Source organism: Arthroderma uncinatum (assembly GCF_011692745.1).
Source record: "Arthroderma uncinatum strain CBS 119779 chromosome Unknown scaffold1, whole genome shotgun sequence".
Lineage (NCBI taxonomy): Eukaryota > Fungi > Ascomycota > Eurotiomycetes > Onygenales > Arthrodermataceae > Arthroderma > Arthroderma uncinatum.
In genome coordinates, this window is record NW_022983863.1 from 1,764,182 (window position 1) to 1,786,855 (window position 22,674).

The window sequence follows — 22,674 nt, forward strand, 5'->3', positions numbered from 1 at the left end:
TGATTCTATGGAAGTTTTTCTTTGATAATTTGTTATATGTGTGGAGGAGTATTAATGGTTTATATATCCTGTGATTAGCGCTGTATAGAAACATGAAAATATAATTTCTTATCCTGTTGCATCTAGGTTGTCTGCAACATATTTATACCCTATCTTTATTAAGATTTTACGTCCTATACGTTACACCACAGAAAACGCCACTCCATTCAATCCAACCCAGCTGAACGACTATCAAACCCTGACTTCCATCCTGCCTTCTCCCACGGCCCTTGCAATCAAAGCTCGTAGTAAATCCTCGTTCGCCCTCCACACAAGTCCCTTGTGTCTTTCATCGATATCAATCCCGTCACCCTCTCCTTCGATATCAGAATCATCCAAAAGGATAGCACGACCGGGGTTGGCAAGCAATTTTATTCTACCTTCTGAACCAAGTACAAACGCACCACAAGAGACTTTTGTCAACCTGATAAGCTTTCCCTTCGTACTGCTTCCTGTTGAGGTGGTAGATTTCCCCGCAAAATCCGTCATGTCCAGCTTCATAGCAAGATTATGGTCAAAGTATTTCGAAAAAGCAGTTAAAAATGGTGCTGTTGGGACCCCAATCTCCCCACTATCATTGTTGTTGTCGTTATCTGTCTCAAGAGCTCCAAGGCCATGAGCGTAGAATGCACTCAAAGATTCGCGTGGAAGATGTACATCAAGCAATTTCAGGTCCGTAGAGACAGGTGGTGGGAATGAGAGTGTTAACTGCACTTCTTTCACAACAGACTCTATAAACGCGCGGGATTCCACTGTTGATGTCGATGTCTGGCCTGCGCGTCTATTCGCCCGGATGCTACCGCGATTGAGCGTCGCTAAATATTTCTCAAGAGCACTGCATAAGAAGCTCGAAGGGAGACGCAATAGGGAGACTCGAGTGTCAAATGTCTCAGACAAGAAAGATATCAGCGCCTGCCTCAACGCGTTTGGCATTCGCGTTACCAGCAATGGTAGAAATGTAGTGCCTTCTGCTCCGCGGACGTCCTCGTGGCGATATCCATCTGGCCCGGCCAACAGAACAGCTTTATAATTGGTATTCTCGTATTGTAGAGTAATAAGAATCCCCGCAGATTGGTCTGAAGTAAGAACTAGGGGAGACTCCTGGTCCGGGTCTTCTAGTATAGAATGTTCTTCATTCCAGTAGCTCCATGTCGGAATGTTTGTCCATTTGCACTCCTGCAATGCTCCAGCTTTAGATAGCACATCATCAAGGGCCGTAGCGCTAGTAGATGGCACCGCAGACTGGACAATACCGCCCAGTACATTGCCTGTAAGCGTGTCGCGAAGTCGATCCGCATATTGGCGAATGCATTCTGGCGCGTCGAGGAGCGGTTTGGCAGAGTCCTGGCCGTGGTACAAAGGCGATAGCCGATGCAGAGTCCAAGACGTTGCAAATAGCTCCGTGCCTGCTTGAGCCATTTATATTCTCATGTAAACATTGTTCGTTTTATAATATCTGATTGTTGTAGTGGGTGGTATCTTCATATGGCGCGAGTATGGGACGAAGTCTACCAGAGAAGCACTAACAATAGTTTAATCATGGGCCTGACCCTTCTACAACAGAGCTTGCCAGATTAACAAAAGTGCTTAAGGACTGTCTAATCCACCATATTTTGGAAGACTTAGCTCGCTCTTAGGTTTACCCCTAAGCTTGTCCTTGAGTGTGTTCTTAGGCTTATCCCTAAGAAATTAAATATATTAGAGCGGCCGAAGAGAGGCCTGATAAGACTAGATGTACTCCGTAGAAGACATGGCCATTTACTTTACAACATATGGTACCAACAAAACTTCAAGTAGAGAATGGTAATATTACTATTCCAAACATGGACTATGAATATCCCTTAACTAAGAATTCCAATCTTTCCCTTTTCTTGTCTTCTTCTTCTTCTTCTTCTTCTTTTTAAACCAATTTTATAACTGCGCCTTGCCGACATCTAAACATAAATGATTATTAGTACTCGTCATCATCACTTTCGTTTTCACTAGTTCCACCATCTTCGCTGATTTCGTCTTCGCTGGTTTCTAAGGCCTCAGATCCCCCCAGACCCTCATCACCGCTCTCACTTACGTCCTCGCTCTCCTCGTCTTGTTCTGTCGATTCTCGATCCTCGCCCTGGCTCTCGTATCGGTCTCCAATTTCTTCCTCTGGCTCATCATCACTACCCCCACGATCTTCGGCGACATCATCTTCATAGCCATGGTCTTCAGCCTTAAGTTTGGGTATATTGGACCGTATATCTCTCTTGGAGGAGAAGAAGGCATTGCTTTCATTCAACATCTTGCCCTGACATACATAACCCATCGGCGTATTATTGAAATCTTGGCCCTTACGCCTGATGGCTAACCACTCCTGGAGGAAGGATAGTGGTTTGGCAGTAAAACTCTGCTTGTCAACGCCCATGTTGTCCTCTACATCCTCCCAGGGTATTTTTGTCGACGATATCTCGCCTCCTGTACCACCTGGTCTCCTTTGGGCTATCGTATTCGCAACCCCAAGATACTCGCACAAGGGCTCATATTCCGCGAAGTCAAAGTACACTCGACCTGATAGAATGCCAAGCTCAATGGTTAACCATATAGGAGCTTTCCAGCTTCTGGGCAGGGATGGGACGGAATAGAAATCCAGGTTGTTGAAACGCAACATTCCACGAGTCACAGGTGCAGCATAAGTTAGTAGATGTGTACGAACGAGCTTGGGTTGCTGGTGGAGAGGAATCAACAGCTCTGCTTCTTCAGGGATGATCACAAGCGCTGCTTTTTCTAGGGGGCTCCAAATGATCCAATTTATTTGGCGCTATAAGGGGGGAATTAGCATTCAAATCTAACACGTTCAAATCTGTTTAAGAGCTGGACTGTAGAGAAATCCTTACTACATAGTTATCGTTGTACTGGTCATCGGGCAAACGCACAGTTCTCAAGAACTCCTTGGAGACAAGTAGGTTCGATGAGGTTGCATTAGAGTTGATTCCATGCCTTTGTCCTAGCCCTGTATTTCTTAGAGAAATGAATGCTTGCTGGTAGCCAGACGAATATGGTGTCAACATCCCAGTATGGCAGAAGTTTTTAATATCCTCGTGGAGGCCAGGGAAGGCCAGTGCTTTGAAACGGGTGGGTTTCTGGACTTCTCGGATGGCTTCAACTTCGTAGGCAACCTCCCTCTCTTGCTCTACTTCCTGGAGCGCCGAGCTATGAACAGCGTCACCAAAATCCTGGAATCCTTTTCGCCTTTGCTGAAGGGCTTTAACAAATTTCGCAATCTCGGGGGCGTATGCACCTGTAGCGGTTTTCGATTTTGCCTTGAGCGCAGGTTTGAACAGCTCCTCTAGAGTTTGCATTTCTTCCTGCCGCAAAGTCCTACAATACTGCTGCCGTTGGTTTTGGTCAATGAGACACTTAGGGTTTTCCAGGGCGGCTTGTGTTCGGCGGCTGAAGTCCATACCCTGGGAGAAGTAGAGTGGTTGGATCTGCTCTATACCAATGCAAGTTTGGATCAAAAGCCAGTATACAACATCAACGGAATCCACTGGAACAAAACTAGGTTTTTGTCGGGAATCAAGTATACTCTGGTGAACTTCGGGGGGCGCAAAAAACGTAATCGATTGTGTAGTACCGAGTTGCCTTAATCTCATAGCAGCTATATATAGTCAGTTAGAAATACTCAATATTGAATAGTGGAGATCAGTTACCTTGCACTGTGTGGTCCTTTGTCTGCCCGAGCCCCAAGGTAAGGGCTCCAACAGCATCAACCGGGATCTTCAAATCTGTGCCACGGGTGTGCGCCTCGTCAAGATACACAAGGCAGTCTGCCAGGTTATCTGCGTAAGGAGACGCCAGAAGAGGAACTCGATAACCGTTCCGATAGATGATATACGGCTTGTTTTCATCGTTGAAATACATTGCTGCTGGAGCATCGGGCTGTACACCCAACCACTCCTTCACGAGGCTTAAATTGTCCATTTCGAGGATCTGGGCTCCGGCATCGATTAGTACGCGTATGTCCATCAATTTTAGACGAACGAGAAACTCTGTTTCTGTCAAGCGTTTGCCTTCCCTGTTCTCGGCAACCACATACTGGCGGGCACGGAGCATGAAGGTCAACACCTCTGCATTTGTATGCACCAAAGACTTGAGATCCTGTTGCTCAATTGTTAGCGGAAGTACCGTGCGATTGTCATTTGTCCCGCTAAACCCTGTCGTCATAGCCCTGGACCCCTTAAACTCGTGGCCGTTGGTAGCCCCTGAGCTATCTCCTAGCCCAGAGGCCACAGAAGGAGAGAATAGTGGGATATCCCAGCCTGAAGCTTGCAATTTCACGCGGAATTGCTTTGCATGTTTTGGGAAGACAAAATGGTTGAGGAAATAATTAATGAGAGGCATCTGATGGCGGAGGTGACTCCATAGTTCAAGAACTTGCGATTCATCTTCTGTATTTATTGTGTTCCAATCACGAAGAATCTCAGGCAATGTTTCTGAGCTATGACTCCATTGTTCGTAGACAGTCAATGGGTCGCTTGATTTCATGAGGCTCTCAAGGCATTGTTTCACCTGAGGAAGCTCTAATCCGCCGAGATAAAATGCTAGACAGGTAAAGAGTATTGCAACATCAGGATGGCCCCATTCGGCTTGATCGGAAGGCACTCCTTTGGCGGTAAATGGGACAGCTATGGGGTCTCTCAAGGGGTGGAGGCCGTATTGCACATTCCAACGTTTTTTAAGCGAGAGGAGCAAGATCCGATGGACTAATAGTCCGCGTAGTAGGTAGATATTCTGTTTCACCGCAGGATTATCCGGGAACATAGAAGATACCCGTTTAACAAGTTTTGGTGGTATCGTAGCCTCAGAAATAAAGGCTTTAATGTCAACGAGCTCGGAAGGGAGACAACTTCGGACAGGAATGACTGAAGCTCGGCCGCCTATTATGTCCTTGACTATAAGCGTTATTAAGGCCTCTTCCGCATCCTTGCGTAGAAAGTATACAATTGGAAACCCTCCCTGAGGCCTAGAAATCACTTCAATGCTTCCAGGATATCCTTGCTGGAGCTCCCATAGATGACCAGACACCAGCTCGAGCAATTTTTCAGCAGTTTCCCATCGATGTGGGTGACCATCAATGGTGCTCTGTGTGCCACTCGGGTATATCAGCTGGGTCCGTGGAGCAAGAGTAAAATCACATTCGTCCAACACATCGCGGCAAACTTTCTGCATCCAATCATGGATTTTGATCATTTGTTTGGCCTCTGGCATTTGGCCATCAACCAATCTCTGTAGGCCACTGAGTTTGAACGACATCATATGTTCAGGAAGCCCAACGATAACACCTGCAGATGACATTATGTCTTTGTGGATTTCGAAATAATGTTTGACCATATCAAGACTAGTGGGCGTTCTGCGAGAAAAGGGCACATGCCGTATCTCACGCCCAACTAAGCCTCCAAGTCTTGCCTGGAGTACCTGTGATGTCTGAACGAGTAACGCCTTTGGTACAATTACTCGGAGAAGGTTTGTGGTATTTGCTAACACCGCAGCAACCATCGGTATAATGCACGAAGTTTTCCCTATATCGGTTGTCAGTCATGGCTCTAAAGTCTCTGCCTAGTTCATCGAGTACAGTCACTTTTTAACCATAAATAGACTGAAAGCAAAGGCTAAAACGTAACCATACGAGGAACTAGGTGCCATATTCTCAAATGATGCGAGGTCCAGAAGCTTACCTTGACCCATATTCATTTGCAGGACCGAGTTCGCCTTTGAGGGCGGAGAGATAGTCACATTTGCAACGTCAACCTGGTTGGGTCTGATACAGATGTTCGCGTCTATTTGTAGTAGTAGCCAGTCTGTATTATGTGCAGGATCCCAATTAGATTGTGGTGTGTTGCTTTGTTCGTCATTAAGCGCCTGATCCTTATTTCGCAAGTATGCATCTTTTATTCTTAAAAGACGTTGTCTAGCAATGATTGCTACGGCAAATGATATGAAACTTTCTTTCATTCCGGCCCCGAAAACAACCCTGAGGGTAGAACGCAGCTGCTCAAGCAAGGTGACTGTTGTCATACAAGGCCACAGCCCTCCGGCCTGTAACCAGTGGAAGCGTACGTCATCTTTATTTAGCGCAGACTTGATGTGTTCAAGGTGGCGTTGTACCTCCTGTGTCGCGCAACCAATGTTTGTATAGACGGTAGCCGGGTCGAATGTGTCCTTGGTAGATTCGGCGGTCGTTTTATCATCCTTCAAAGACATGAGGCTGGTCATTAAATCCTGTCCGTACTGTTGTCTAACCAATGAAGAAGAATCTTTAATTTTCTCAACAATATTCTCAAGTTGTAATACCTCAGGGCGGACCATTTTCCAGGGTAAAGACACATTATTACCCACTTTTCGGTTACCGTATGAAGAGAAACTGTGTTTCCCACTACCCTCAACTGACGTTTTATCACTAGCTTGAAGCGTTGCGGGATAGGGCGAACACAAAAGTAGCACGCAGCTCTTGCTCAAAAGATTGTTTGCAAGTGCTGGAATATCCTCTCCTCGAGCTCTGGTAGAAAAAATGTCTCTTGACATACTCTTCGTGCAGCAGCTGAACTTTTCAGGTTTCCAAAAACCATGAGAACTTAAGATCGTCTGTACCTTAGCAAGGTAGTTAGATAGCTCTAGATTCTGAAACAGTCGGGTCCAATCAGGAAAAATGATCTTTAGGGCCCGTGGAACGTCCAACAATGGGGTCTGAGGAACGGCTTCCATATTTGGTTCTACACATGGCCATTGTGCAAGGATAAACTCTGAAAATGCGTTTGCATCACTCTCAACTCGCTTCTCATGTTCCTTTTCGGCTGCCTCAAGCCTTTTTCTGGTCTTATTACTGAGTGGCAAAATGCCCCGTTCGTCTTCAGCGTATGGAACGCAACATAGCTTCACCAGTTTCTTGAGATAGGTTATTGTCGGTTGTTGGTTATAACGGAAATCCTTATAATGAACCCACTTCGGGGGGCTCAAAGATTTCAGCTCTGGGACAGTGGCGAAATGAATCAAGACCCGTATGATTTCCATATCAACACGGTCATGAAATGACATAAGGGCCATCATTATCATGAGATGATATTTCTTCTCTGCCTCTGATGCACGACAGTAGTTAACAATCGAGCCCCAAGATGTATCAACCTGGACTTCAAGCATGTCTGTTAAGAGAACCTTGTCAAAAACTTCACAATATCCCCCTATTGTATGCCAGTTCTCAAGCTTTTTGATCAAGTCAACGTGAAATCCCGTTTCGCAGGGCCATCTTTTCAGTAGGCTGCTGCTCTCAAAAACGTTGAAACGACGCTGTTGTTCTTGAAACCGATCTCGCGGCTCGTACGGTACGTCTTCTAGATATGGTAACTCGCTGAACCCCGCGTTGGGCCTTTGGTAAGTATTTCTTCTCCTATAAGCTCGCTTCATCAGGAAATCGTCACTAAGGGACTTGTGGGCCGGTTGGTCAATCTGACTAAGGTTGAATAACCCTAGGGTTCTCTCCATATTGCAGATTCGTTCTACCAAAACCCAGAAAATTTCGTGTTGAATCCCCGAAGTTAAATTGTCATTCCATGTCGTATGCTGTACGGTTTTTGAGCCTGGAGGGTAATATACCCTTGTTGGAGCGAGTTGCATAATGGACATAAGGGTCTCTTGGGGGCCAGCATTCAACGTGGTCCATGGCTGGCTATATCCTGATCTTAGGCAATGCACAGCTTCTTCTGTCCCTGTACGGTCTGTTAGGCGGTCGGGTAAAATAAAGGAAGTATAAGCATGAAACTGAGCTTTGGCATATAATGTCCATGGTTCAGTTGGGCAGTCCAGCCTCCCAAGGGTATCGTTGATGAAAAATCGGCAGTATACCCCTAGGTTTTCAGCAAAGACGGTAACATGGATGCCATTTTTGGTACTGCGGAGAGGTCCCATAGGAACAATAATACTGCGTTGCTCATAATTGGTCACATCATGTAGGACAAGTTTGCTATTTAGTCCATACCATGTACCTGCATCTTGATTCGTATCGATTACAGCGTTCAACTGTTTGCATCTTAATAGCCCGGTCTCGGAGGTAATGAAGTCCAGCCTTAGACGGCGTAGTTCCACGGAGAGACTCTTAGTGGGGGGTTGATAAACTGTTATGTATCCAGGGTACTCAAATCCTTCAAATATGCCCGTGACAAGGCGAAATAGCTGGCTGTGAGGGTCTATCAAGGTAACTGTTCGACGGTATGCTTTGCGGCTATAGAAATCGATCGCCCAGTTGCTATCTTTGTCACGCCATATATCGGGTTTCCGCCTAACTTTGATCACCCCCGTTGACAAATTAAGCCAGTGAATGCAATCTTCGACCAGAGATCCAGGAAGGTCAAAATTCCTCTTATTGCCGAATACTTCGCACGGGATGAATTCAAAAGTTTCGTAGGCCGTCTGTGCTCGAACAATAGTTGTCCCATCTCGAAAACCTATATGAACTTGGTGCTTGTTGATCTGGAAAGGAAGCATAAATGCCATTCCTTGGAGTGGCGAAGGGTAAACAAGCAGCTTCTGCTTACCAAAAAGCCTATCCAACACCACAGAATTTTGGTGATTTGCTGGAAGTCTACCTAACGGTTGACCATCGACCAGTAGATGTCCTTCTAGCGAATGGTAATGAATCGTTAGGGGTCTTGTCTGATTTGTTGCACAAATCTCTATTTGAAACCATCCACGACTGTCTGTCTGCCTAAGGCTAGAAAAACTTCTTGCCGGGATAGAGCTCTCTAACCCCATCTGATTGGGGTCGGAAAGTTCCCCAGCTGAGATAGAGCCCCGTGACCACATACCCGTGATCACAGCACCTAGGCTGTCCGGACAATGTATTAAAGACTGCGTTAATGTGGAGCGCATCCGGAATACCATCTTCAAATCTCTAATAAGAGCACGTTTCGGAAAAGGGGCTAAGGACTTCATGTCACCAGGAGCATTATCTTGAAGCGAAATAGATGCTTCAATAAAGCAGCGCGTATCCGTAGGTGTCATATTTCCCGTGTACCCTGGGATATGTTCGGCATAAACTGCGAAGGTCCTTCTAAGTAGTAGGGCAACGACAAAAGCAAACTCCGAGCAGTTCGCAATGATCCCTGGATCCTCAGCTGTGCAAATTTCATGGCGTAGTTGTCTGACCCAGTTGACTAGGGTTTCCTGGGCTATCCTCAACAGGTCGAGAGCTAGCGGTAGTATGGTTATTGGGGCCAAAATGCATAATCGAAGTATCAGGGTGATCAGCATCTCCATGCAATCCGTCTCCCGCCAATTTGATGCAACCCCCTCTAGGCGCTCGCGAATTAACCTAATTAATTGGGCACAAAAAGATTCGTCACGGAAGATCTTATGTACTACTCGAAAGGGGTCACTCTTATCTCTAGGCCCTGCCTGTATCGCAAGCAGGCATATCAGCGAGGATGGAGCCTTGGTACTGAAATTCAAGTTTGATGACCCAAGCTCAACAAGGATCATAGGCCAACGCCTGATCTTGCCGGAGAAAAGAGACTTATAAGCCATGGACTCGTGAACATTCAATCCAGAGGAGCACGAAGCTTGGCTGGCAATAATCTCATAAGAGGATGAGCCACTCAAGCTACCTAAAGGCATAATAGACGCGAACGGCGAGTTGGTGGGTGGGCTCATTCGAAGGTGGTGAGAAAAACCTGGAACATGGTTCTGCCGATATGTGAATGTCCCGGCGATGGTATCGTAGTATCTAAGCTTTAGATTATTTTCGAAACAGATATCCTCTAGTCTTACTGGGAAATAAACTCCTCTGTAATGGGTCGATAGCAGGGATTTTGTTGTTGATGCCAGTGTGATCCTGCTCGATTCATCGGTGACAAATTTCTTGAGTTCGCTGTAATCCTCAATTAACAACTTAGGGTCTATTCTGGGCTGGAATTGAGGACAAGTCATAAAGCCGAATACCTCCCAGGTCGAGTCCCGATAGGCCCTGAAAGCTGCAGGACACCGAAGCTCAAACACCACCGCTTTGGCATGGGCCGTATTGCTTGGTAGTGGGTGCTCATGAATCCTAATCGTCATACGGTTTGCACGGTATTGGTCGTGGCATTTTTCGCAGTTATCGTCATGATTTACTCCGCCAAATGTGTTGGTAGTATAGCTACAGAAGGAACTCATGACCTTTTTCTGTAACGCTTCAAAAGTTTCGCTCATCTCTTGCCATTCACGCACTTTCGTTTCGTAAGCCCTTTCTGCTTGCAATAGAACCTTTGAATGAAGCTTTTGTAATCCAGGTTCGTGGCCTGAATCGAAGTATCTTTCTGCAAAGCATCCTTCCGCGGGGTCATCAAAAATGGTCCGACGTTGTTGAGAAAGGCTCCGTGTGCACCGAGTATGGATATACTCTTGTATGGCGTTCAGACGAATCATATCCCGAAGGCTGGACAATTGAAGTACGTCAAGAAGATCCGAGGAGATCCCAGGGTGATAATCCAACAGCAAGGGGAATAACTGAGTGACACACTTATCAATCAGCACCCAAAGTCTTACGGAATGCAAAATCATGATGCTCTTTTGTTCAGGGTTATCATCATATTCTGGCCCAACTTTTAACAGATACTTTGTGAGTATATTCGCAATCATCAGACAAGTTTCCTCCGTGTCAGAGCCCATCTTTAGAAATTCCTCATCCGTCATCGCCTCTAATGCGGAAAGCGTATTGTATGGCTTAGCAAACACCCCGAAAGCATTTGAATAATTAGGGTTGAAATCTGCGGAAGCATAATGGTGTGAGAGCTTAGATGAGCCTGTTCTTTGGTATTGTGATAACACGTTTGTAATGTATTCTTTGCTGTTTGTGAGCGAAAGATACTGTGAATCTGCATCAGCGTGCTTGGGGAGTCGAGGGATCCTGCGTCTGATACGCGCCTTATAGGCATTCCATTCATCGACCATATGATCACTTGAATTGCTGATGGAGCTTTGGAAGCGATGTTTGAATTTGTCAAATAACCGGGTATAGATCGATTTATCATTGTGCGGAGCTTTCTCTCGTTCCACCTCTAACTTAGACAAACGTCGTGCTAGCTTTGCTTTCAGTAGGGCCAATTTATCCGGCGAGAGCGAGCCAGTCGCAGACTCTAGGAAGTCAGAGAACATGAGGCAAAGTAAGAACTTGTAGCATGCCCTTCCTTTCGTCGTACCAAACTGCAAACGCAGGTGCCGTTCAATCCCAACTCGAACAACCAACCAAAAAGGTAGTCTTCTCCAGGGTTTTCCGCCCCCTGGAGCCCAGGAGACTTCGTCTCGAACTCGCTTTCGTAAGAGTGTAGGGAATATTCTAGATCCGTTCGCCTCAATTAAAGTCATCAGCATTTGGGTGATTAAAGCCGGATCAGTGGTATCGCGATTTTCAAATGCGACAGACCCAGCCTTATGAACACAGGCTGCAAATTTCTTGACCGATTCAGTGCTTGCACACTCTAGGAAGGTGGAAAGCGACTCTTGGAACGACGGCTGGGTAAATACGGTATAAGGAATGACGACAGTCTCGCCTGGGAAATCCCATTGTAGAGGGCCCTCCGCAGAAAGGACTTTCTCAGAAACTGCCGATGCTTCAAATGCTTCGAATGTCACTGTCTCTTCATCGTCCCTATATCAAAATAGTTAGTCATCGTGTTCATACGCATCCCTCTTGTAAAGGGGATAGATTCACCGTTCATCTCGCCAGATAAGTAACCCAGCGTTCTGCTCCTTAACATGAAGGATTATGGGGACCTTTCGCTCAATTTTTTGAAATTCTCGCAGTAGCGTGGATTTGTCCAATTTGCCACCGGCGTTGGTAGACTTGCAAATCTCCAGTATCTTGTGAACAGAAAGCCCAACAGCACTCAAGCCTCCATCCAAGTCATCATTTAGGGTACACGATGCCCCCTGAAGGAATGACAGTAGGTCGAATTGAATATCATCCGGGCAGCTTTCCGCTTTTCCAGGAAGGCGAGGCGGAAGTACAATGTGGTTAAACACGTACTCAAGCCTAGAGCGAGAAGCAGAAAGAGGAAGAGGCTTCTTCATGACTGCTTGGTTGAGAAACGAGCATGGGGGGCTCTTCAGCTAGATAAAATGGAATGCTTCCCTGAAGCTCGCGAAGTCGCCTAAAAATGTTTTGTGGGAAAGTAGAACGAGTACAGAAAACAAACAAAACATATCACGCGCCTTTAGTAAAGCTGAAGCCACTAGACTAGGCGATACCCAGGCGGAAAATCCCACCTCACTTGCTGCAGCGTTTAATGCACACGTATATCAAAGAATATATGGCCAGTGGGTTCTTGGATAAATATTCCAGCGGCATCGTGCATGGCGTTTTATCGAGCCCAGTGCTCTTGATATCTACAAGCTCCATGGTTTTCAATATCACCAGACCATATGGTAGGTAATATGGACAATTGCCAATGGCCGTCCACCGCTCGGAGTTTTGATGGACATGCTGCCAATAGCCTCATCGTGGCCAAGAGACATCGTGACTTCTACTAACTGCAGACTTCCTCCAGTGACTGATGGTATATAAAGAACTCCCAAACTAAATATGAAGCAGATGAAGGCAGCCGAGACCGTGAGATGCAAGTAACCGGTGTATATGCTGTCGTCGTTTCGTTGGATGAAGTTGTTTTATCCGTGTTCGTACCGGAATAACTATCATCCATTAACTTCGGGAAAAATAACCCCGGTGATTACATAAGCAGAACTATGGTCCATGTTGGCAGGACAGAGACCCAAACAGGCAAGGTGGCCGAGCGGTCTAAGGCGCCAGATTAAGGCTAACTTTAATTAGAAATATTCACCGGTGATCTCTCACTACATCATATTCTGGTCCTCGTTGAGGGCGTGGGTTCGAATCCCACCCTTGTCATTCTTTTTTTTTTCCTTTTTTTTTTCATAAACCATTGAAGTAGTATCTGCTTCCTGGGTGAAAACCTATAAGCTGAGTAGTGATAAGGTTAAGCGAAGCTGTTTTTGATAGATATCTTAGAATGATGCATGCAAGTCCTACGAGACAATCAAATATGATACGCTACGGAACCACCAACAACATGCATCTACGCATAAATATCATGAATTGACTGTTTCTCGCAAACCTGTCTTTTTAAATAGAGATTAATTTATACACAAGTCTCTCGTTCAAGGGTAACTATGCCGATACGCTTATATCTTATTGGCTGGTAGGCCATATGATTTAGATACCCACAGCGCCAACGGCGTTTCGGGTCGATTCGGTCGTATGTTGACTCATATTCGTGTTGAGGGACCGATGACATTTTACTCTTGGGAATGCAAAACTAGAAATAAGGATAATCATCCATTTATATTCTAAAAAATTCGAAGAAGCAGAATATACCTAAGAACTTTACGCACGATGTCGAACCTTCCTCCTGCACCAAGGCAATGGCTCCGGTCTCCCAAGGCCGGAGAAGATGCACAGTTCCTTGTCTCGATGGATAAATCCCTTATTTCACTTACCAAGATCAACGAGGAATTTGAGAAGGACTATATATACTGGGCCAAATCTCTGCCTGAGGCCGAGCTGAAAACGGCCGTTGACTCATCCCTGTGTTTTGGTCTATACAAGTGTATCCAGGACCAGGTACCAACGGACGGTAGAAATCAACCAACAACGTGGTCATCCTCACAAGTGGAACAGATTGGATTCGCCCGCTTGATTACAGATAATGTGACATTTTTCTATCTTGCGGATGTATTCGTTATGCCAGAATATCAAGGTGCAGGTCTCGGGACGTTTATGGTTCGATGCATCAAAGAAGTTGTGGATGGGATGCAGCACCTACGGCGACTACTCATCATGACCGGGGACAAAAATACAATTGGGTATTATGAGAAGCTGATGGATGTCAAAGTGTTGGGGGAGATTGGAAATGCATACATTTTGGGTCGTAAGGGGCCAGGGAGCTGTGTATAATAGCCGAATCAATAGATTCACTATTCATCTCCCTATCTTGTACATAGAGGCTAAATAATTCAATATATTTATCCCATCACCTGTTGACCAGGACAGATGTAGATCAAAGTATTATACTTAAGAGGGAACACAATCTTAATAATTATACAAAACAAGGGGGTACGAGAGGTCCCTACAAGGAGAGCTTGGGTCCTCGTGCAATGGGGGTATATCGGCCGATGAAGTATGTAGGGCTGTCTTCATGCGAGGTCTTAAAACTTCGAAAGGTAAGTATCGAGGTCATTCGGCAGTATGAGTAGACCTATCAATTACTATACACATGGGTGACAAACGACGGGAATGTAGTGCCGAATCGCTAAAATAGCGCTAGAGCTGGCAGTGAACGTCGAGAACATAAATAAGAACAAGCCGACTCATAGCGAAAATGGAAAAAAAAATAGTATTTACGACTCCTGAACTTGGAAACTGGCCTCGGGTGTCTTTTCTGTTTCTCCAGACTGCAAAGGGCCAAAATAACTGCGGAAGGTATTTTTCAGAAGAGCGCCACTGAGCTGCATGTGGCGACCTGGTATAGTCAGGAATTCCAGTCGAGCTTGCTCGTCTAAGACCTTCAACCCAAGCCAGTCTTCCTTATAAATCGGCCGGTCCTGGAGTTTAGTGTGTTCACCCGATGTAGCGTTGACCTCCATGAAGTGAGCACTCTCCTTTGGAACAACGGTAGTATCCTCCTTAAACATATACATCACAAACTTATTTAGCTTCTTTAGGTTTTCCTTATACTTCTCGTTCTTCGTTACCCGCTCGTTGTTGATGTCGGCAAGGAAATTGCTATATTCGAGATAATCGCCCATCTCCTCTGGGTCACGGAAATATTGCGCAGGTACCAGCCCGGACTGCGCAATACCAGACCAGGTTCCAAACCGTAGCAAGGCATTGACGCTCCAGCATAGCCAGTCACCGGAATCTTTACACATCGTAAAGCTTGCTATACCATTGTGTTGGCTGCCAAAGGTGACCAGGTTGTGAACCGGAGGATTGTTACATCGCTGGGCATATGCTCGCAGGAACTGGCCGCCTTGTGAGAAGCCAAGCGCATTTATAGCAGGAGCACTGCTTATGATAGGGTCTGATGCGAGTTGCTGGCATGCATCTTCGACTTGAGCCGTGACGTTGCCGAAGAAAGTGGCATCCCGATCCTGAGTGCCGGATTCGCCGAACCGGATCAAATATACGTATGTGCCTGGGTTAACTTCTTCCGCAAGCTGTGCAATACTTTTCATCCCCTCATTTTCATAGCTGTCTCCCAAGCCGTGCCATACCACGAGAGGTAGAGGATTGGTCTCTGGCTGGATAGGTGATGCGAGGGCCGTGGGTGTGAGCGCGGAGAGGATGAGGAAGGGGAAGAAGAGATATATCAATTTTCTGCCCATTGGTACAACTGTGACCTTATAACTGCTTTGCAATCATGTATAGAGGAAGCCTTTGCTCCTGGTGAGCTTTCGTTGTCGAGCTGTGTGATGTCAACTTGCCTGCTGAAACGATGCTGCCTTCGAAGTGGTCCTGATTACGTAATCATATAGCGGCCTTGGCGGCGATGTCACAATCGATAAGAGCTTGCTATCTTCAGGGGTATGAAAAATTATATGGCAACTGGTCCTTAGATGCCACTGAATTCCAAGAAATGGGCCATTTCATTCTAATCGCGTTGTATTTGCATATATATACATAGACCTGGGTTTTGTCAGGCCATCGCTATTAGTAGTAACCCCTCCTCTTCTCTCAGGGTAATGATGCCTGATGACATCAGAAACGTTGACATACCCGCCCCCTGGGGTAAACTGGGAAATATATGTCGGCGCGGCAGATTCTCTCGGACAGGTTCTGGAACTGAAATACTCCCTAAGCTCTCCCATATTCGAACTTGAAGTTATGGACCCTTCTAGCCTCGTTGGAGAATATCCCACCTTCTCAATTCCTGGATACCCGGTCCAAGTATACGAGCATTTGTTGCTCCCAAGTGGTGACGATCCTTCCATCGCTTGGTTGTATAACATTCTACCCCTCATGGTATGTGTGCGCCACGGGGAAGATTGTTCAACACTCCGTTGCTGCGACCCATTATCCTCCGAGATGTCTACCTCCTGGCCGTAAACTACGACCTTACGGCTCAACATGGTAGAGGCCCGAAATTGCGAGTAGCTATCGTCGTAAGATACTGCCTTTGGCAGGAACTGAAGGTGGCTCGGCATTGCTCCTTTATCGTTATTCGGATTTTGCGGCAGGTTACAAGCGCGTCGGAACATATGCTGTGCTGGGCCGCTCAAATTATAGAGATCCTGATGACCACCACTCCTAGAGTATTGTTTCTGCATATTTAAGCTTGGCGAGGTTTCTGGAAATTGACAGAAATACCCACTCTTGCTAAAGCTGGCGGGGTTGATGACGGTTTCATCGAGTGAGTAGCGTTCTGTATGCTTGGAGCTTGGTCCGGAGTGACGCCCATCGTTACAAACAATCCCTCTTTGTTGCATTACAGTGCTGTCGCAATTTTCCTTAGTTCGTGACCTATTTATGGCTGGCGTCTTTCCTACTCTGCCTCTGTCATTTTCAGGAATTATCCCTCGTGCCCTATCTTTTGCGCGAAGAGATAGACCTCTATCTTCTTGAAAGCATTTTGCTTCCATATTCGTTGCGCGATTAGATGCAGTGTCTTCCGGTGGGCCTAAGCTTCCAGATCGAACGACTGTTGGCGGGACATATCGTGTCTGGTTTCCAGTCGTAACGAGCGAACCCCGTCGATCTAGGACAGGATGACCCGATATCTCAGGGCTCGAAGGAGCCTTGTTGGCGAGTTGAGGCTGGCCTCTACCAGTGGAAGGACCGCTGTGGATTATATTTCGTGGATCCCTTAAACATATAGCTGTTTGTATAGAAGGGCTGTCAGTGGACCGCAAAGGCCGCATGCCTCCACGTCTAGTTTCCACTCTATCAAATAGCATTAATTCCACAGATTCTTGGGTTAACTTAAGGCTTTCAGCAGGGTGAGTACCAGCCAAAGTCTGATCTCTTTGTTGCTCTACCCATATACTGATATCATCAGAGCTAAGATGTGTCATGGCACATCGTATTGGCCCAGTTATCCTCCGCCGTTTATTCTGAGTCGCTTGTTGCAGGTTAGACGTATCGTTTCGCTGTGCTGGGCTTTCGAGTTGATCTTCCCCCGTTATTGGACGTCTTTTTCCAAAATGTTTCCTGTTCTCAAGGCACGCGACCTCTGACTTATATGGTCGTGCCAGAGTAAGTCTCGCCCAATCCTTCTTTTCAAGTAATTTCTTTCTCATCTCGTCGACATCAACTGTAGAGGAATCTGAAGGAAGGAGCCTCATCGCCTTGTCACAAGTATATGATTTCCTTTCTGACGAATCTGTAGTGCTTGACGTTCCAGTTGGACTGTGGTTCGGAATGTTTGTCTTATACTGTGTAGCCGTCGCGGTAGAACCAGCGCGTTCGTTTTCACCATCCTTTCGCTCGGTTGTCGCCCAAGTAGAAATCTCAAACTGGGAAGTAGGACGTGTTTCGTTTAGGATTCGTTGCTTGGCTTTGACAAAGCGTTGCCTTTCAAGAGCTCTGGATGAGGACTTGGTTTTGTATGAGGATCGATGTAAACGACCTCCCGTCCAGTTCATCGTGCGTAAATGCCAGATCCACCAGAAGGCGAATAATTAAAGACCTTTAAGAAGCAGAACAGTACAGAAGAAAGGCCCAGAGATTGGTATATGAGTAAGAAAGCATACGTCAATTCGTGGTTATGCGTGTGTGAGTGGTGGCCTTGGTTTGAGTATGTTTCCTCGCTGAGCACTCTTTCCTCTGGCTTGGTGCTCTAGCGACGGACACTACGACTACAGCTGTCAAGCTACGATGGAGTGTATTGCAAACGAATGTATTTAATTTAACTGCATACTGTTATCGAGATACCTTTATCAACCCCTTTTTTTTCTTTCCCTCCTTTTAAACCTTTTTTTTTTTTGAAGAGAAGGGATGACGTGTTGAATAAATAGCAAAGATAGGGCATTACCCCATCGGCAATATCATGGCCTTATAAGACTGAACAGGGTAGGTGGTGCAAGTACATGAAGACAACAAATGAATGATAAATGAGTATCAGTAAATCAAACCCATTCCATATTGAACCAGATTAATTGTCTTCAAAACCATGGAACCGTTTACCAAGGCATGTGCTCCTGCTTCTTGGTTGGCTCAGGCTTCTTGGTTGGCTCTGGCTTCTTGGTTGGTTCCGGCGCCTTCGTAGGCTTTGGGGCTGGTGGTGGTGCTGGGGGAGATGGAGCCGGGGGAGCCGGAGCCGCTCCGTTCTCGAATTCGATTCCGTAGGTAAACTTGAGTCTTCTAATGCGTCCAATGATGGGCCAGAGCCAGTTCGGGATAGTAGCAATGTTGAGTTCTTGCTCCAGCTGTTTAATGTCTGCCTCAGAGCAGGTACCAGCAGCACAGCTGGCAACCATGTTGGGGTCAGCATGTTCGATTCCGTTAAGAATGTTGTTGACTTCCGCCTCAGAGATGCCGTCGTCACGACGGACCTTGTGGAGGCTACGGTGATTATGGCCAGGAGCGAGGGGCTCGATTTTGGAGGAGATTTTCCAGCCCTTTCCAGAAGGATCATCCTTGACCATCTGGGCCGCCGAACGGAGCGCGGCAAGGTCCTCAGGAGAACATTCACCAGAAACACATTCGATTTGAAGATGTTTAGGGGGAAAACCTCCTTTTCATACTATTAGCTGGATGGCCGGAAGAAGGTGGTAAGAAGATCTTGTTCGCACTTACCGCTTGTACCGGTCGCCACTGGCATGGCAAGGGCGGGCTGCATGACTGCGAGCCCCACGGCTGTAGCAATAGCAAATTTGCTGAAGGCTGGCATTTTGAAAGCTACATACAAGGTGATATTGTTAGTTTGGATAGGGCTAACGGAGGGTGGGAGATAGCATACATTGCGAAGAGATGTGGACGTTTGAGATGAGTATATTCCGAAGCTGTCTTAGCAAGGGGACGAAGGTAGCTATTGCGAGAATGTGATGAGAAGAAGAAAAAGGAAAAGAAGAATGAAAGGAGACGGTGGGCGCCATTTTTAAACATGGGGGACGGGGAAGACATGACAGCAGTACCTTGTCATTCTGGGGGGCGAGGGAGCCACTGAACCAGTTTCTCAAAATATTCTATAGCGTCATAGAATACTAGAAGCTGTGTCGATATGTGTGCTAGCTTGCTCGTACCGTGGTACGGCTACATATATCATGGTAGGAAACGAATATTTCGGCAAGGGAATAATTCACCTATTTACGACGAAACGAAGGTAGCGTCCAAGATTTGCGAGGCTAGAGGTGTAGTTTCCCCAACAAGCCATCCATCTACCAATCGCAGATAGATGCGGTGAGCGGGAGAATGGGTATCGTATATCTGAATATATGAAATGCCGATGGTATTGGTATCTGAAATGATATAGTTCAGTTCCTGAACTACGGTTGCGAGGAAAGAAATTCAGCGGGAACAACGTCATAGACCATTATAACTGACCTTCATGCTTGACATAACCATGGTATCATCGTGACATCAGCCCACAAGGTAGGGGAACGCACGTGAATAGGCAGAGTAAAATCTCACTCTGTCAAGTCACCATTCTTCTCTTCTTGCGCAGAATAAAATCTGTGTCGAAAAAATCATCGAAATTAGCATAGCACCCATCCATTGCTTACCATCTTATCTTCATCTAACTTGAATAAAAGAATCCTTCACATCTGAGCAGCAGGATATGTCGGAATCTCATTCATTCAGAGGCGAACTTTCAACAGAGGGTATGCCACTCCTTGAGGAGCGGCCCTCTCTCGAGGCAGTATCCTCCTCTGAAGTTATACGCCAAAATGGAAGCGCGAGCAAATCTGACCCTGGCGCTCTGCATATCCAGCGTACTATGTGTGGTGGTGGCGACGCTTTCCTAGACGGCGAAGCGTCTCCAAGCGACACAGCATCTGACGGCTATCCTGATAGCTATTCTGTTTCAATTTGCACAGGGACGCAAGGGGATGAAACACGAGGGATGTTCACAAATAGTGATTCCTGTTCAGACAGCGGGGAGTCCCAGGGTGACAAGTCATCTGAGGCCCCTCGTAGGGCTGTGACAACAGCTTACACTCCCCAAATCGGACAACCCCCTGTTCCGGGTCAAAGAGAGGCAAGAGCAGGTTATGCCACCTCAGCAGAGACCGCAGAAAGGGGAGGCAATAACGAAAAGATGGCAGTTGGCCATAATTGCCCTTCGTCGTCGGTATTCACGATCATATTGCTACTTATAGCATTCACATTGGGCGGGGCCCTTGTCGCAAATGGCAGTAAAGAGTGTAAGAGCAGTTACCCTGGAATTGTATATTGTGAGTATAATCATTGGAATAGCATTTATGGCGTTTATCGAGCATTTGCTGATATTTTATTCTAGCACCTGCCCGGGCTGCAGTCGAATTCCAGCCGGTTCGTTTCGACGGCGACGTTAGAACGACTAATATATTCAAGGGAGCCCCAAGCAAGGCCCAAGATGAAGCATGGAAACATCTATATGATGGTAAGCCAAATTCCCGCTAGGTGCGAACAAAATATTATTAGAGACCGAGGGCTGACCATACGAATTGGGTAGCCGGACCAATCTTAGTCGACAAAACGGAGTTAAAGGCAATCGGAAAGGAAAGCATCGAGGTGCCATCACGCCCGGGCAAGTATCTAGCCAAGCTGGCGGTGTTCCATCAGCTCCATTGCTTGGTATGTATCCCATTCTGGCCAGGAAGTCCACGGCTAACGGAGAGATACAGGACTATGTACGTCGATACGTGCATAATGAGTATTACCACGTTGACGATAGCCACGCCACCGTTTCCGCGCTTGAGCATGCTGGTAAGTTAAAATATGCCTGTTATTTTCGCGTATGTTTAGTATGTCGTGCAATTTTTAACCATTCGTTCCCCCCTAGATCATTGTATCGATATTATCCGCCAGGCCTTGTCATGTTCAGCAGATCCCACGCTCATTACCTTTAAGCCGAATGACCCATTCGAGCCTGTGGAGGCTGATTTCAGCGCGACTCATGCTTGCACTAACTTCGACAAGGTGCACGACTGGGCGACAAGCCGAGCAATCAACATGACGGAAGAGATTATGCGTCACCCCATAGCATACAAGAATTCGTTGATAGATTCGCTCAACAACCACCAGAACGCGAGTCCCAAGATGTGAACTTTGACCTTATATCGTCATTGTTTATTTCGGGTATAAACAGGACGAGAAATGCGACGCTGTAGGGTGGTCGGAAGAGGATGTTTTGAGCCGTGTGAAGTATGTATTTCCTAACTGGGCATTTCGGAGGATTGCGGATAGTGGAGTATTGATAATCCGGTGGAACATGTCACGGGGGGTAATTTGTTAGTCAGCTAGTTTTCTCTTCACACAAAAAGCTTCAACTTTTTTCTATCACGAAAAAGACGACGACCTTTCTTTTCGTCTGTTTCTTCGAGTAGGCGAGGTAGGAGCCTGCGTTCCCCGGGCGAGTAAGAAATGGACCTGTGGCTAAATGCGAGATGTCCAAAGTAAACATCGCTGTTTACTTTGCTACCGACATTCACCAAGGAAATGCACCAACCAACTCGATGAAATTTGTGTACGGATGGAGGTACGGGGAGTATCATGCCGCTCACGGTGCATTTTTAGAAAGGTATGTCGATAGTATTTTCCTCTCGTTGTTACCTCTCATCACCCTGGCTTCTATGATGATCTCCATGTACAAAGCATAGTTCAACTGAAGGTCTTCGGATCGCTGAACGATAAACCCATCACCATCTTTCATCCTGTCTGATTATGGCCAACACACCCGATAAAATATATTCCCCTGTGCCGCATGTTCTGAAATCCAGCTTGCTAACTCGGTGGAATACTACAGGCTCATCCTTTTATCCGTTTAGCGTAACACCAATTTATCATCCCGGCAGGCTTCATGCATTGCTGCCCAACCTCCCATGACCAATGACCACAAGCCAATCATCAACATCCACCATATTATCAAGCAGGATGGACTGGTAACCCACTCTCATCCTGTAACATCTTCGTTTCTCCCGTGAGCCGCTTCATCGGTTCCTGCCCTGACTGCTTCGTATCGTCGTACTCTTAATCTCTTTGCATGGTGTAAACCAGCGTGTCCTTGCTATCTTTGCTGATGCGTTGCTGCTCTGCCCTTTGTCCACGTAGTTTTTCTTGCCGCTGTTCATCGTCTCATGGTTGCGTAATTCGGCTAACCACCGGCAGTGTTTCAGAAGCAAATATAAGATCAAAAAGCCACTCGCTCACCGCTGTTTTATCAGGGGCCCTTGGCAGGAATCGACTGGCTGAGACCGGCTCCTGGGTGACAGACAAGTGCCACGTCGAGGCAGAGCCGATGACTTGTCTTCGCGGCCTACTGCAATAACCCCAGCGCTATCACACCTCCCTGCAGCCAACACAAATCAAACACCGCATGATACTGCGAAGCAAACAACGTGCACCAATCCCGGTGTTGGCGTATACGGGCTCTCTGCGGTCGCAATGCACAAGCCCCGCTTTGCGCTGCTTGCATTAAT

At 46.5% G+C, this 22,674-nt stretch overlaps 7 protein-coding genes across 7 annotated transcripts; 2 read left to right on the forward strand and 5 right to left on the reverse strand.

Annotated features, from left to right (window-relative positions):
• Positions 1-231: 231 nt before the first annotated feature.
• Positions 232-1,458, reverse strand: GIQ15_00544 (uncharacterized protein; the record flags this gene model as incomplete). Its single annotated transcript, XM_033547961.1, has 1 exon — positions 232-1,458. The coding sequence occupies one exon, from the start codon at positions 1,456-1,458 to the stop codon at positions 232-234; it is 1,227 nt and encodes a 408-aa protein (XP_033408912.1).
• Positions 1,459-1,990: 532 nt separating this feature from the next.
• On the reverse strand, positions 1,991-5,370 carry GIQ15_00545 (uncharacterized protein; the record flags this gene model as incomplete). The annotated part of the gene is made up of 3 exons (XM_033547962.1): positions 1,991-2,833; positions 2,910-3,673; positions 3,726-5,370. 3 exons carry the CDS (start codon positions 5,368-5,370, stop codon positions 1,991-1,993), a joined length of 3,252 nt encoding a protein of 1,083 aa, XP_033408913.1.
• Positions 5,371-8,776: 3,406 nt separating this feature from the next.
• GIQ15_00546 (uncharacterized protein) lies at positions 8,777-12,111 on the reverse strand (the record flags this gene model as incomplete). Its single annotated transcript, XM_033547963.1, has 3 exons — positions 8,777-8,817; positions 8,871-11,689; positions 11,753-12,111. The coding sequence occupies 3 exons, from the start codon at positions 12,109-12,111 to the stop codon at positions 8,777-8,779; spliced, it is 3,219 nt and encodes a 1,072-aa protein (XP_033408914.1).
• Positions 12,112-13,450: 1,339 nt separating this feature from the next.
• GIQ15_00547 (uncharacterized protein) lies at positions 13,451-14,011 on the forward strand (the record flags this gene model as incomplete). Its single annotated transcript, XM_033547964.1, has 1 exon — positions 13,451-14,011. One exon carries the CDS (start codon positions 13,451-13,453, stop codon positions 14,009-14,011), a length of 561 nt encoding a protein of 186 aa, XP_033408915.1.
• A 443-nt stretch (positions 14,012-14,454) lies between these two features.
• On the reverse strand, positions 14,455-15,441 carry GIQ15_00548 (palmitoyl-protein thioesterase 1; the record flags this gene model as incomplete). The annotated part of the gene is made up of 1 exon (XM_033547965.1): positions 14,455-15,441. The coding sequence occupies one exon, from the start codon at positions 15,439-15,441 to the stop codon at positions 14,455-14,457; it is 987 nt and encodes a 328-aa protein (XP_033408916.1).
• Positions 15,442-18,234: 2,793 nt separating this feature from the next.
• Positions 18,235-19,015, reverse strand: GIQ15_00549 (Palmitoyl protein thioesterase; the record flags this gene model as incomplete). The annotated part of the gene is made up of 3 exons (XM_033547966.1): positions 18,235-18,788; positions 18,851-18,910; positions 18,961-19,015. The coding sequence occupies 3 exons, from the start codon at positions 19,013-19,015 to the stop codon at positions 18,235-18,237; spliced, it is 669 nt and encodes a 222-aa protein (XP_033408917.1).
• An 817-nt stretch (positions 19,016-19,832) lies between these two features.
• GIQ15_00550 (uncharacterized protein) lies at positions 19,833-21,301 on the forward strand (the record flags this gene model as incomplete). Its single annotated transcript, XM_033547967.1, has 5 exons — positions 19,833-20,448; positions 20,514-20,636; positions 20,724-20,830; positions 20,881-20,962; positions 21,039-21,301. 5 exons carry the CDS (start codon positions 19,833-19,835, stop codon positions 21,299-21,301), a joined length of 1,191 nt encoding a protein of 396 aa, XP_033408918.1.
• Positions 21,302-22,674: the final 1,373 nt, after the last annotated feature.